The 14,913-nt window shown below is 46.5% G+C and overlaps 1 protein-coding gene across 1 annotated transcript in view; it reads right to left on the bottom strand.

Annotated features, from left to right (window-relative positions):
• Positions 1 to 1,116: 1,116 nt before the first annotated feature.
• The window catches only part of LOC309849910 (uncharacterized protein C1orf21), a 224,161-nt gene continuing 210,364 nt past the window's right edge, over positions 1,117 to 14,913 (bottom strand). The window contains exon 6 of the mRNA XM_082702983.1: positions 1,117 to 3,654. Coding sequence (XP_082559109.1) covers positions 3,616 to 3,654 — 39 coding nt within the window. The 3' untranslated portion in view covers positions 1,117 to 3,615. The remainder of the gene's footprint in view (positions 3,655 to 14,913) is intronic.

Here is a 14,913-nt window from a genome sequence, read left to right as displayed (position 1 = left end):
ATATTTAATGGGGTTTCCTTCCTAAGACCAGTAGGGATGGAGCGCTCCTTTGCAATTCTTGCCTAATGTCTAAGCGGTCTGTAATCAATCTGCTGCCTGCATCACTGGTACTGAGGTAAAATTCATGAGAGGTACAATCTCGGCTTTTAGCAGGCTTTTGGGAGAGTCTGGCCCTTAGAGAAAAAAAAGTCTCGATGAGGCTCGCTTTCCCAGACTCGCTGGGAAGGGGGCAATTAGGACTCAAACGGATGGAGTCGAGCATGGAGACGAGGGCTCCATCATCCCTGGGCTGATTCTGGGGGCTCCCCTGACACGGAGGGGCTTCCCTGCCTGGCAGCCACACCAGTGTGGACCACAAAGGACCTGAGGCTGCTGCCTCTGCCGGCTCATCCTCATTTGAGTCAGAGCAGCCCAGTCTCAGAGCGGGGCCTGTGAGGATGGGGAGAGGCCCGTCTCCCCGCAGGTCCGTGGGTGGCCCCTGCTGCCGCCGAGGGCTGACCTAGTTTCCTCGTCTCTGGACTTCATTCGTTCTTTGTCCCTAAATAGACCCTAACACCCCTCTCGACTCCAGCCTGGGGGCTGGGAGGCTTGGCTGAGGTAAAAGACTCTTTTGAGGTTCTCTGCCAGTAACAAACACGTACTCAGTTAAGACAGCAAGTACTCCATGATCCTGAATCTCCGCCAACCAAAAGAAAGCAGCACATACACTGCTGAACTTTGACAGCTCCACAACCCAGGAGCGCAGACGGCGTGTGAGATCCAGCCATAAATCTTCTAGACGGTCGGCCCCACCCACTGGCCGCCAGGCAGCTGTATTTTGAATTGCACCCAAGTGTGGGGCCCTGCTATCAACTCTCTGCTGAATGCGTCTCACAGTCCATTTTCCGTCCTTCCTTCTTCTACCTCCTTCCCCCAGGCCACTCCACTCCCTCCCTCCTTCCATCTCCCTGAGTCCTCAGCCAGCAGAAGCACTAGTTTCTGGATGATTCTTTTCATGGTATCTGAGACAATCTGCTTCATGTTCAGATACATGGCGGGGGGCGGGGGGAGGAGGCAAAATATTTCCTCATTAGACCCTTTGCAGAAGACATAAAAAAAAAAAAGTACAAACACAAATCACTTGACAATTTTATGATTAAAGCCAACGATGGAAAAAACAGTTTTGAGTGTTGCTAACATCGTCAAGCATCTCATTCCAACCTACTCAACCACCCCATTTCTCAGATCTATTTCTAGATATACCAAACTTGTCCGCAGATGAAATCACGTCTGCACATCAAAGAGTTAAACTTGGGAGACAAGAACTCCACGTGAAAAGCCCCCAGACCGAGAACCAGTTTCTAGTTTTATGAAACACTCAAAAGTCAACTTCCCAAGGAACACTTGGTTCTGGGCGCACATGTATCATGTCCACATGCTAAACAGGACTAGAAAAAAATGGTATGAGCATGTATTATCTTTGGGTAGAAGGTGGTGGTTTTTTGGGAGGACAGGACGCGCTCTGGAACATCAGGTAGAGCCGCCTGTGGGAGATGCTTAGCGCCTGTGTCACTCTTGCTCGAGAAGAATCAGCAAATCATGTAACAGTGAACAAAGTCCCACGTGGACAAGTTTCAGGGGGCGCTCAGCAGTTTACTGACAGTTGAGGAAAACTATTTTAGTCACTTGGCCAAAAGCCACACGAAGGCAGGGGAACGTAAACCCCTCGGCGACTGGACTCTCTCTGCATTTTTCTGCTTGAAGCAGGATAAAAAGCCTTAAATTTTGGCCGCATCTCTATTTATGGAACAACCACAGCTGCTCCCCAGAACAGCGGCTGCTGGCTGAAAGAGTGAAGGGCTTTTGTTGCTACCATCGGAGTCCGTTTTCTGTAGCACTTGACTGAGTTTCCCGCCCCCCACTTCTGTGCCCCGGGGTCTGACGGCAGATCGGGAATCCATCCACGGCGCCATCCGTTACACGGATGGATTTTAAAGTCAAGGCTCATCTTCTCGGCAAGAGCGAATTCAGCGGCTTATTCTGGTCTGCGGGAGGTGAGCTCTCCGCTACCCAGGACGAGTCACGACTCCCCACCTTGGAGGGCCGTAGTGCGGCTGATCCCGAGCCCCCACCCCCGCCCCCGTTCAAACCCCACAGGAAGAGAAACCTACATTCCCTCTCTGCGCTTCTGGGGCGCAAAGCACACCCTGGCCTGCGGGCGTAGCATGTAGCAGGGCGCCCTGCCCTGAAGGTCACAAAGAGAACCCTCGTCAAAGCTATCAAACGCGTTAAAAAAATACAAAAGTTATTTTCTCCTTTTGATTGCTATTTACTTGTGACAGCATTTGTTAAAAATATTACTTCTGTCTCTGAGAAGAGATCATTCTCTTCATATAATATGGAAAAATAAACTCTACCAAACCCACAGTTCACATTCCCCCAGCACTGCCCCAGGGCTTCGGCTTCCGCATCTCCAAACAGCATCACCAGTGTCAACGTACTACATGTCCAGGACGGGAACGCACGGCACTGTCCTGGCCAGGGCCGTGCGGGAGCGAGGAAGGAAGTGGCAAGGCTCACGGAACATTCAGGAGGGAGCGAATGAAGACGTAGGACGGCTGATCTGCTAACAAAATCAGAGAACGCGGGGTGGCTTCGGGCCTTCCTAAAACGTCGAGGGGCAGTCCCTCATCTCCTCTGACCACCGGAGGCCCTGCCAGTGGGTGGCGGATTGGTGGAGGGGAGGGAGCCATGAAGCTCAACTGTCGGTGTCCCCTGCAAAAGCAGGGCTCCTCTTCCACACCCAGGATCACCGTAAGACACTGAACTGGATGAATGGGAGAAGACAGGATACATAAAAACAGTAAAATGTTTATTTTCTTAGAAAAAAAAGTGGGGAAGAGGGATTCAAAATGATTGTGATCACACTTCCAACTGCATCTGAGCAAAGCTAATGTTGCAAGCTTAATCCTCGAAGAAGACACCTCGTCAAGGAAACCACCTGCCGCTCGCGCCTACGTCACTCCGGCAGTCCCGTCCCCACATGCTCTTTATGGGTAATGGCTTCTCTACCTCTTCTTAGCAGAGAAACCAGGCTTGCCACAGCAACCATCCCGTCTCCAAAGCGCAGCACTGGCAGTGGGAAGCAAGGCTCTGGACCGCTCGGGAGAGGCAGAGAGGGAGGAGAGAGGGAAGGAGATGCTTGTCTTAGAAGCAGAACAGTTCTACGACAGAAGTTGGATGTCTGAGTTCACCACTACCTCATCTTATATAGAAAATCGTTTGGAGAGCATCTGGAAAACCAACAAGATCTTTAAGATGAAAATGCAGAATTTTGCTGCATACCTGGACACAAGAGAAGTGAGAAGTTGCAACAAGTTTTAACTAGCAGCAACAAAGAAAGTTCGAGAACAGTTTGTGTGTGTGTGTGTGTGTGTGTGTGTGTATTTGTTTTTAGCAATATTCCTTTGCAAGTTCATTAAGAAACACTGTAATTTAATGGGGCATACGATATGGAACGATCTTCTTTTTGCTATAGTGCTGTTCGCTGAAGAGAACCGACCTTTGCAAGAATTTCAACTGGGGTGTAACCTATTTACACAGTAGTAGCTCCTGGTTTCAGTGGTAGGATGGGTGCTATGTGATATCCTCTTCTTCGGAACAGTAATCTCGACCCTGGAGGGGAAAAGAGGACAGTATGTGAGTGAGAAATTCAAAGCAGAACCCAAGACAGTGAATCACTGGCAATTTCCTCCCAACGCCTGTCTCGTTGGAAGAGGGCTCAGAGTGTATCAGTGACTACGGGCACAAGGGAGAGAAGCCACAAATCCGTGTTGGCTGATTTATCAGTGGGATACGCCTCAGGGCACGGAAGTGTTACTGAGCCCCAAATAAACCCTTGCTTTATATTGGTAAGAACTTATGTTAGGCACATACAAGACTCAGTTTTTCGCCACAAAATTATCAAATGGACGATCCAATCAGGAGCCCAAGTTCTCAAGACCGAGAGAAACTGAAATAAACAATGAACAAGTCACTTCCGGCTGGGGTGGTGTATCTCCATCCCCGGGATTTCTAATCTTACAGAAGGGGAGGGTATAATCCAGGGACGTCTTAGTTTGAATCCCCTCTAAATTAAAACAGGGGATTAACAAAAAACTCAAAGATTTACTGATATTTGTATAACAAATCTGGGACTATGGGACTATGCTTGGTCCACGGAGGAGGCACAAGAAAGGCGAAAATGCTTCTTTGATTCATTCGCCACCAAAACAGGTTGCTTGAAGGCTTAAGGACAATACACCATCGTTACTTCTGAACAGTTTTCGTCCTCTCTCCAGGAAGTTATACGGTCTGCGAGGGCATGCTTAGGACTGGGATTCAAGCGTCACATCTGACCCAAGGGGGTTGTCTTGGTCAAAGCCTTCAGCTTCTTGGTCCGTAATCCCTCACGATAGGACAGGAATCTGCCCTGCCTGTACCACAGGGTCACAGACTAGGGCTTTGTAAAAGGTCATGTGTTAATACTATTTGTACCCTGCAACCTCTTTTTATATGCACCACACACTTACATTTTGGAGGGGGGAGGGAATATTCCTCGAAGAACAGAATTCCCTACATAACTGGAACTTATTCCCAAAGATAAATTTAAAGAAAACAATTTTGCATAAAACTAGTCCTCAAGTGTCTCGCAGGTTTGTCACCGTATCTGTACATGGAACATAAGAGCTAAGCGTCATCCCAACGAGGGCTGTACCATCCGGCCAGGCAGGCATCCTGGCTCTGTGACTTACTAACTCTGGCATCTCTATCACGTTCCCTTTCTGTACCTCGGTTTCCCCATCTGTTCGGTGAAGAAAACAACAATACCCACTTCACACGCTTCTGAAGATTCAACAAGTTAATAATAGTCGTAACGTGATGGAATGGTGCCCAGCACAGCCTTTTGTACACGTTGTACATGTGGAGTGCGTATGCCGATGTGTTTGGTAAAAAAAACGCTGCCACACCGTGAAGTCTCGCGGGGGCCCGCAGAGCACGAGAGGTCGCCAGCTCCCACGCTAAATGGCCCCAGCTTGCCTGTTCTCCTCGAACGTGACTCACTAGGGGGCATGGTCTGGTCCCCCACCCCACCCCGCGACTTGCAGCCCCGGGTCCTCCAGGTTGACTTGACTTGGCGAGGAGAGAAGCCTGCACTCAGCACCCATCAGCAGTCTCCCTGGTGATGTCGCCCACGTGAATGTCATCCTAGCCTTGGCCCAGACCCCTTGGGAGAGCCGCATGCTGGAGAGCTGGAAAGGAGAACCTCATGGACCCTGGCGGTTGAGGTTCAGCCTTCAGGGGGAGAAACAGGACCCATCCAGGCATACCAGCACAATGCTAGAAGCAGACTGGGCGATGCTGTCCACGGATCCTCAACTCGTGAGGCTCGGGCAGGAGATGTGCCGGCGGGCACCAGGTGTTTAGCTGGAGGGGAAAGGCAGGGCTCGTGCAGTTTTTATTCGTTAAGGGAAGAGGACATATCCAGCATATATGCGGACAGACACACTGTTGTGTGACAGCAAGCAAAACACCGGGCTTTGGTTTCCTGGGGATAATCGTGGTCTCTCTCTTTCAGTGTTGTGATCAGGATTCGATGGGAAAACAGTGTGTGGCAGGTAGTCAAGGTCACTGCTGCTGCTTTCACTGTGGTCGCTGTTGTTATACACCCCGTGTTTGACCAGCCCCACCACAGGGGGACAGGGGCCTCCTTCCTTGTGGCTGTCGGTGAGTGAGGACTGTGGTCATACACTGTGATCGGAGAGATGGCGGCGACACCTTCCTCCCGCCCCGCAGCCTTGTACCTCAGACGGGCCAGAACCCTGTGCCCTCGGATAAAACTTCTGTGGCAGACACCTAAGGCCCTTTCCTTCTATCTGAACGACGCCGCAAATAAAAGGCTTGGCCGCTAATGTGGTATTAACGCAGCAGGAGCATTTCAGGGACAAACCCACATCAGCTGTCTGTGCAGACCCGAGACTGTAATAATCATTTCCTGAGCATTTGCTTCTTGGAAATTATCATCCCTCTGAGGAGGAGGAAGAAAATGCCATCAGGTGCTTTGCAGACATTATTTGCTTGACTGTTGACACCGACCCTGTCGAGGGAGTGGTGCTGTGTTACCTGGAGGGAAACCTCAAAGGGGCCCAAGACCACAGGGTTCATCCTCCCCCTTTTTGTGATGACTGCAGTGGGCTGACAACTGAACTCAAATGGCAATCAGGTCCCTGCTTGTTATCACCCGCCAGCAGCTCCGAGAACCAAATATTTCATGGATGGAAGATTTGGAAATTAAAGGTCTGGAGGGTAAGAGCTGCCAGGGGGCCGGCGCCCTTCTAAGGATGGGGAAACCCGAGAACTGCCAAGGGAACACCCCACCCTCATGCGGGCAGGCCTTCTACAACACAACTGCACGTCTCATGTAAATGTATAAAGAACTAAAAAGAGAACCTGAAAACCTTGAGCTGTCAGAAGGCAGAGGAGGGAGTCGGCTGGGTTTGGGAGGACGGACAGGCAGTCCTCCTACTGAGGGAGTCCTTCCCCGTAAAGGGTCTGCAAAAGGGACGTCTGTAAAGATGCTTCCCACAGTCAGAATTGGGACCGGGGGACACAATTCCACCCTTGTGCAAAGGACCCACTGAAAGCTACAGGGAAAAAGATTCCGACGAGGCCCTTGCAGGGCCAGAAAGTCCCAGGGCTGCTGAAGGGCTGTTTGAAGACCCACAGGGGCATCATGGTACAGACTCGAAAATCTCGAAGAGCTCTAGCCCATGGCCACACCCCTACTCTGTACAGGTTTCCGTGTCCTCATCAGCTGTCTGTGCTATCTCCTTGGAAAGGTAAAGAAATTTCTGTCAGCCCAGAATATACATTTCCAAGGTTCTAAGGTGAGGATTTTTGTTTATTGAAATTTCCAGAATTTCAATATCCTAGGAATTAGGGATATTAAGCAACAGAGAAGGGAAGACCATTATCCTAATTTTAAATTCTGCTAAAGGGGCGATTCAAGGACTGACTTCAAACAAGAGAATCGTTTTCCAAAGTACCTACAGTGCTTATCTCCTTAAGTTTAAGGAGACAAACAGTCAAGGACTGGCTGCCCAGTTGCGGGTGTGGTTTTATCTTGGGAGTCTCCAGTACATTTCTGTAGACCTGTGTGTGTTCAGCCCAAAACATGTGCCTCAAGTACATAACACTCAGCTGTGAACTGAGTATTTTTCCAGTGGGGTAGATCAGAACCATATGGCTGTTACTAAAAAGATGCAGCGAGTCTCCATTTCTCCATCTGTAAAATGGGAACAGTAAGACCCAACACACAGTGTTGATGAAGGAATTAGAAGTAACACACATAAGGTGTTTGGCAAAGCTTTGCACATGGGAGGGAGGTAATTAATAAATTAGAGCTCTAACGATGATCAACAGATGCGGGAGTGAATAAACCCGGGGTGAGACACCGGGCCACCGCTGAATCAATCAGTTGCTTTCAGGTCCTCAGACAAGCCAGATGCTTGGGTGCTTGTCCCTCGTCCTCCGTCCTGACTGGCTCTCCCTGCCTCAGCCCTCCCCACATCCATCCTTTCTCATTTTCTGGATCTCCGCTTCAATGCCACCTCACTGTCTTCCCTGAATGCCTTATACACAATAGCATTTCCCTTACTCTCCTCATTTTTATTTATATTACTTCTCATTTCCTGACATTAATGTATTAATTCCTTTCTTTATTGGCTGTTTTTTCTCTCGCATAGAAACATCAGGTTGGCAGAGACTGTTTCATGCAGTGCTGCGTGTTCAGGACTCAAGACTAGTGTAAGCCGCATGGGAGATGCTCAATGAGTATTTGTTGCCCAAGCGAAAGGATGAAAAATATCTAGAGTTGTTAAGTTTCAGAGTTGAAAGGGGACTTAAGAGGTTTTCCCCTCTGACCTTGCATCTAATGTAGGATGGGCCTCCCTTTACCCCATTCCAGACTGGGAGCCTTCTCTTATAGAATGGAAAATGTCAGATGGTTTTCCAAGCTGTCCATGACACCGTTCAACAGCTGGACCCAAACTCTGCCTTTTTGTAATTCCCAAAGAATGGCTTAATCTAGGCCTTTGGGACCAGAGGATGATTCTTCCCAGAATGACATCATCCCTTGGTTCCGCACCTGTAAATAACATGGCTCTATCTAGGTCTCTGCCTTATAAGGGTGCCACTTCCCCATGATCTCATTAAAATGGACCCATCAAGAATATCACCTGCACAGAATAAAATATACCAGATACACAGCATAAGAGAGGTAAGAATTCAGGAGCTGACAAAAGGAATCACCAGGAATGACAGATTCCAAGAGAATGGATGTGCTAAATCTTAACAAGAGTTCTGGAGAGGGAAACAGCTCTCAGGGGAAAGAGGGAAATAAACTCATACAAAGGAATAGAAAAAGGTCGCAAGAAAGAAGATAAAAAGAGGAACGTACTTGATCACGTGAAGACAAACTTTTGCAGGGCAAAAAATAATAAAATAAAAAGGCAAATGCCATTAATGGGAAAAATACCTGTAGCATACCTGTCCATAGGTTGTAAGTTATAGGAGAAGCTCATACCAATAAAAAATGGACAGTAAGAGGGAAGGGCACAAACTGGAAACTCATTCAGAATGATGTAAGACCAGTGAACACATAAATAGAAAGATGGTCTGCTTCACTGATCAAAATATATAAATCAAGTAATTAGATATTATTGAAAAAACAGCGACACCCAATTCTTGAAAGTATGCAGTGGAAGGTAGTTCTCCAAGCTTGCTGGCAGTGATGTCGAACAGTATAGCAGCTTTGAAGGGTAACTTGGTAATACCTATCACGAATCATAAAAATGTTCATACCCTTTATGACAGCAATCACTGAAATCAATCTCAAAGATGAACCCCCAAAGATATGTTTTTAAAAAATATATGTGTTGTTTCCCTGGGCCTGGAGATGGGCATGGGGATTGTGTAAGCAAGCAGGAGAGACCTTCTTGAGGTGACGGAAATGTTCTAACACTGGAAGGTGGTGCTGGTTGCATCATTTAGTAAATTTACTAAAAAATTACTGCACTGCACATATAAAATGAGTAAATTTTATGCCACCTAAATGATATCTTCATAAAGTTCTCAGAAGTATATGTACAAATATTTTCATTGTAACCTTTTGACTAGGCATGAAAAAAAAAAAAAAACCTCAATCAAATATTCCAAAGAAAAAAAGTGGTTACTAAGGTATGATTCAGGCACATTCTGGGACCAAAGAGGCACATAAACAAATGACAGGAACAATCACCCCGTGTCCCAGGCAGCTCCTGCTTGGACACCAACTGCATTCTCACATATATTGTTACCTCATCGCAGACCGCCCCCCACCCCGCCCCCGCCAGCTGTCTCTAGCGGCCACTCAGTCGTCACGATGGTGTTCCAACATCGTATCTTCAAGTGATGATGATTATTAAATTATGATTCTCTTCATTTCCCTCAGTTGCTCAGGGAGAATCTCTTCCCTTCTAGACCACCATGCTTTATAGTGATTTTAGCCAAAATGTTTGCCTCCCTTACTCTAGGCAGCAGGACGTGTCTCATTCATCCTTGTCTTTTTTGGTATTTACTGGAATCCTCATGTGGCTCATGTTACGATGGTTATGACTACTCAGGCGTTTGGAGGGAGGCACTGCTGTGTGTGTGTGTGTATGGAGGCTATTACGTGATGTTTTCGGGAAGTGTCTTGGACTTTAATAAGTAAAGCAAGTTGTCAACATTTTACGGACTGCACTAGAAGAAGCAGTCCTCTTCAACAACACAGCTGATAAAGAGTGAGTTTTGAACACCAGCATCAGCAGAGACTGCGGCACAGACTTGTCCCAAGAAGAGCCTGGAATTTAGCCGAGGGCAGCAGGAATGCAAGGCGGGGAATAAAAGCTGATATCAGAACCCCAGGTCCACTACTTAGCATTCTCATTTATATAAGTAATACTTATGTAAACCCCATAAAGAATCATGTCTGGTTTTCTTTCTCTCCCTCTTATTTATTTATTTATTTTTGGACAAGGCAAATGTAGTTTTATGTTTTGATTAAAAAATGTGCATCTGGACAGCTAAATTAGAAGTGTCCATCTAATGCCAGTGTAATAGGAACACCAGCTGTCCCTTTCTTAAAAAATTTAATTCCAGTATAGTTAACATACAGTGTCATATTAGTTTCAGGTATAGAACGTAGTGATTCAGGAATTCTACACATTACTCAGTGCTCATCATTTAAAATGAACGCTTAATCCCCATCACCTATTTCCCCCATCCCCCCCCCCCCAACCATCTGTGTGTTCTCTATAGTTAACAGTCTGTTTTTGGGTTTGTCTCTCTTTTTTTCTTTGTTCATTTGTTTGGTTTCTAAATTCCACAGATGAGTGAAATCATACGGTATTTGTCTTTCTCTGACTGACTTATTTCGCTTAGCATGATTCTCTCTAGATCCATCCACGTTGTTGTCCATGGCAAGATCCCGTTCTTTTTTTTATGGCTGAGTCATATTCCATTGTGCATATGGACACACATATATACACACCACATCGTCTCTGTCCACTCATCTGCCCATGGATATTTGGGTTGCTTCCACATCTTGGCTACTATAAATAATGCTACAATAAACAGAGGGTTATATATACATTTACATATATATATATTTTTATTTTTATTTTTTCCAAATTAGTGTTTTCATTTTCTTTGGGTCGATACCCAGTAGTGCAATTACTAGATCATATGGTATTTCTATTTTTAATTTTTTGAGGAACCTCCGTACAGATTCCATAGTGTCTGCACCAGTTGGCATTCCCAGTCTGGTTCTCTTTTTATAATATTCAGCCAGGAGTCTTAAACTCAGTCTTTGCTGTTGTCACAAAGTTCTGACTAAAAACCTCACTGGTACTGCAAAGGGGCCAGAAAACTAAATATTTTAGGGAAGACTCATATTTGCAGAAGGCAAACATTAAGTTTTGTACTGGGGGCTCATTACAGAAGCTTGTTTTAATGTTTCTGTCTTGTACTGTGAGCGACACTCCTCATAAAACAGGCCCTGGTTTGCTGACTGACTGACTGACCAACGCAAGTGTTCATTCTCTCCTCCTTTACCCCTCCGGATGACACGAGGAGCCACTGTTAGATTCTGGCCTGTGCATTATTTTGATCCTCCTGCTTTCCGTCTGCCTCCTTGATATGATTCATCTTCCTCCTCTCTCTTCCTCATCATGGGCATCCTGAGTTTCAGTTTCTTGACTTAGTTTGGCCTCCTGGACAGACTTCTATCCCGCATTGTGGCTTTGCGGGTGCCCAAGAACACCCTGATTCAGGAAACACAACTGCTGCGACTGCATTTTGGTGCAGAAATTTAATGGGCCATCTCCTTGCTCTGCCCCCAAACACCTTTCATTCCCCCGACCTTTTCCTCCAGGCATCACCATCCAGAGGCAACCTCGGATCCAAATTTCCACGGGAATCAGGACAATTTAAAAGCTCTGTCCCTGAACCAGGAGTACACCTAGGCCATGCCAGGAGAGCTGTACGCTACAGCCTGACCACCTGTGCGTGATGAGCTAGAACCCAGCACCCAGGATGTGGAGGCAGGAGGCAGGAAAAGTGGAACAAAGCCCCCAATCCCTTCGCGGGGCAGCGGGCCAAAGCAGGCGCCTTCTCCTGGCTTTCTCGGGGCTGGAAGTGGCAGGGCCTTCCCAGTCACTGCTCCAGCAGCGTTTTCGCCAACAGTCCAAGAAAAATTTCTAGCCACAGTTTTGAGGAAATGCCAAAGAAAAGCAAAAATAATTCGCCATGCAGTTCAAGTCTCCTCCTCCGGCTTACTTCATTAGAAAAATCAGTCAAGGCATTAATGGCCATCTCTGTTTCTAATGAGCTTTATTCTAATTAGACTTATGCGTTACTATTTCGGTTGGAGAAAGGTCTCGTTTCTAAAGAGCAGTAGGAGTGTGACAGCTTCTGCTGGTTTCTCTGACCAGACAGAGGCGTAATCACCACGATAAGAGCAGCAGGGACAACAGTCACAGCATACTGAGCTTTTCATTCCCAAGAGAGAACAAGTATTAACCGCACGGCTTTAAAGCCCCCACGGAGTGTTTATTATACCCGAATCCTCATTTTACGAACAAAACGGAGGGTATTTTAGAAGCTTGAAGGCACGTTTCTCAAGACGTTGGCCCTCAGAGGACTTCAATGATGTTCCTTCGCCGCCCCTAGGAGGTGAGCAGGAATGAGGATAAAGCTGAGAGGTTCGTATCTCTAGGCCATAGTGAACTGCCATCGTAGGGCAGGAGTTGGCAACTTTCTCTGCGAAGGGCCAAGTATTTTAGGCTTTGGGTTCCATACGGTCTCTGTTGCAACTCAGTTCTGCTGTTGGAAACATGAAGGCAGCCATAGATAAAAGAAGAATGAGCGTGGCTGTGTTCCAATAAAACTTTATTAGTGGACCCTAAAACTGGAATTTCACGTAATTTTTCACATGTCAGAAAGTATACTCTGCTTTTTGCTTTTCCCAACCATTGAAACATGTAAAAGCCATTCTTGTTTGGTGAGCTGGATTGGCTCAGGGAACAGAATTACCATCAGTGGGTTCAGAGGCTAACATTGTCAAAGGTTTGGCCCTCTTCCTAGAAGCTTAAGCAACAGACATAATTTCCATCTTGAGAGGCACTTCTCTCAAGATGGGGCCAGAGTTCTCTTCTAAAATGTCATTTTATAAAATTGTTCTTATTTTACAAATAAGAAAACCATCAATCAAAATCAAATTTTCCTATAATCTACCTAACAAGTTGGAGAGTTTCCAAAGTTTCATTTAAATCTGTTTGTATATCTGTCATTTTTATATAGTTTCAATGCTATGATAGATACTTTTTTTTTTCCACTTAATGTTACCTTATAAATTTTTCCCTGTAGTAACCCATTCTTTCTAATGATAAATAGCTATAACATAAATTTCTGTGGAATTCTTTGTGCAAGATTTCCAGGCCGTTTGATGGACTTAATTCAAGGGATGTCTTAGTGTATTTTCAGGTGTAAGAGTTAAGATTTAAGTACCATCCCTTGACCCCCAGGCCAGGTCAATCTACTTGGTAGGTTCAGCCTTATGGGGTCCCCTCTAGGGTTCACTTCCTCTAGACTTGAAGCCTCATGGGTCTCCTCCAGGATTCACTTCCATTAGGACATGAAGCCTTGTCGGTTCCTTCTAGGATTCACTTCCTCTAGGACATGAAGCCTCATGGCTTCTCTGGGGTTCACCTCCTTCAGGACAATGGCTTCAGCAAGTTTGGGATTTCAATCCCTATGCCTCTTGACAAAGATGTGTCTTCCAGAAAAACTCTTGAGAGCTCTTTGTTTGGAACTAATTGCTTATACCCTAGGATGTGTATTGAGCATGCTCGGAATTAAGAGTCATAAACTTGTCATAAACAAGTGAGACTAAGTACCCACTTCCTTTCCTTGCAGTTTTTAACTGAGAACAGTCAGGAGTCAGATGGTTATTAGCTCTCCCACTGGATTAGGGAACCCAGCAGGCCCTTTCTCATCACCACCCTCTGGCCCACCCTGAGGCCCTCTGGATGGTGACCGACCCAGACAGTCATACGTGAACAGAATGGAGGATGTTGGGTTTGCCCCTCTTACGGCTCATAAGCTAGCAGACTAGTGAGGAGAACGTGTGAAACGTTGGTTCCTTTTCTTCCTCCCCACCGAGAGGAGTGACCTTGTCTGCTGGATCAGTGCTCACCATCCCTTCCCTTTCTCTTTGCTTTCAGAATAGAAAGCACATGCATCTGGCCAGGGACAGACCACAGCTCCTGGTGGGAGGTCCCTGCCTATAAAAGGCAGAGAACAGTGGATTAGCCAGATAGGAGGTGGAGAAGGCCCAGAGGACAATGACAGTGGGTGTCCTGGGCCCCAAGATGGGGAGAACATGTCCATGTGGCTTCCCTCCTCATCCAGGACATGGCCAAGGTGGCCAAGCTGCAGCCTAAAAGAGAAGGGAAAGCAGGGTCTGTGGGACTTCATTATGGATCCTGAGGGGCCCCCTGGCCTGATGAACGTAAACATTTCCTGGGAATGAGCATTCTGCAAGCATGACAACTGAGGGAGGTCCAGAGGACACATGGCAGGCTGGGGCAAGCAGAAGTGACCGGATTTGTGGGGACTCTTTAGCCTAATGGGAAGCTCTACTGAAATTAAGGATTGTCGCATATTTGGCCAACTGGCCAATGAGAGTAACAATGAACAGAAGTCAACGCCATCTCTGGTCGTGACTACCAGAATCCTTGGGAATAATGATTTCACAGGAAGTCGAAAACACGGCTATTTCGGGTGACTTAGAGCGTTTCTCAGTGCCCGTGTATTAGAGCTTGTCGGCCGTCTTCCACCGAACTGCACACGCTGGGATGTGGAGGAAAGTGGGAGCAGGACTCGTGACCACTAAACTACAGAATCTTTTCCCCACTAGACATTTTGTCATAAACAAGGTCCTCTTTTCAGACTTCAGTTAATCTTGAGAAACTGAGAAGATATAGAAGAGTAAAAAGAACGTAACAAACACTGTATTTCTATCACTTGGATATAAGAAGCAGGAATATTTTGTAACACTCGGCCCTGATGAAATCGCTGTCCCGTCTCCATTCCCCCTCCCCCACCCCCAGGTGCAGCACTGGTCATGGGGTTAGTATGTGACCCTCCAGCTCATTTTTGATACTCTGATATTCATATTTTTACTCTATCAAATAACCTATACTTGATGTGTTCAAATATATAGCAGATACAAACAGATGCCATTTATAAATACATACAAATCTACCAGACTGATGTGTGCATACACACATGTGTACATGTGTGTGTATCAGTGCA

The sequence above is a fragment of the Mustela nivalis genome (genome assembly GCF_964662115.1).
Source record: "Mustela nivalis genome assembly, chromosome: 16".
NCBI classification, from domain to species: Eukaryota; Metazoa; Chordata; class Mammalia; order Carnivora; family Mustelidae; genus Mustela; species Mustela nivalis.
Note: the sequence above shows the minus strand (reverse complement) of the source record. Positions and strands in the feature narration are given on the sequence as shown.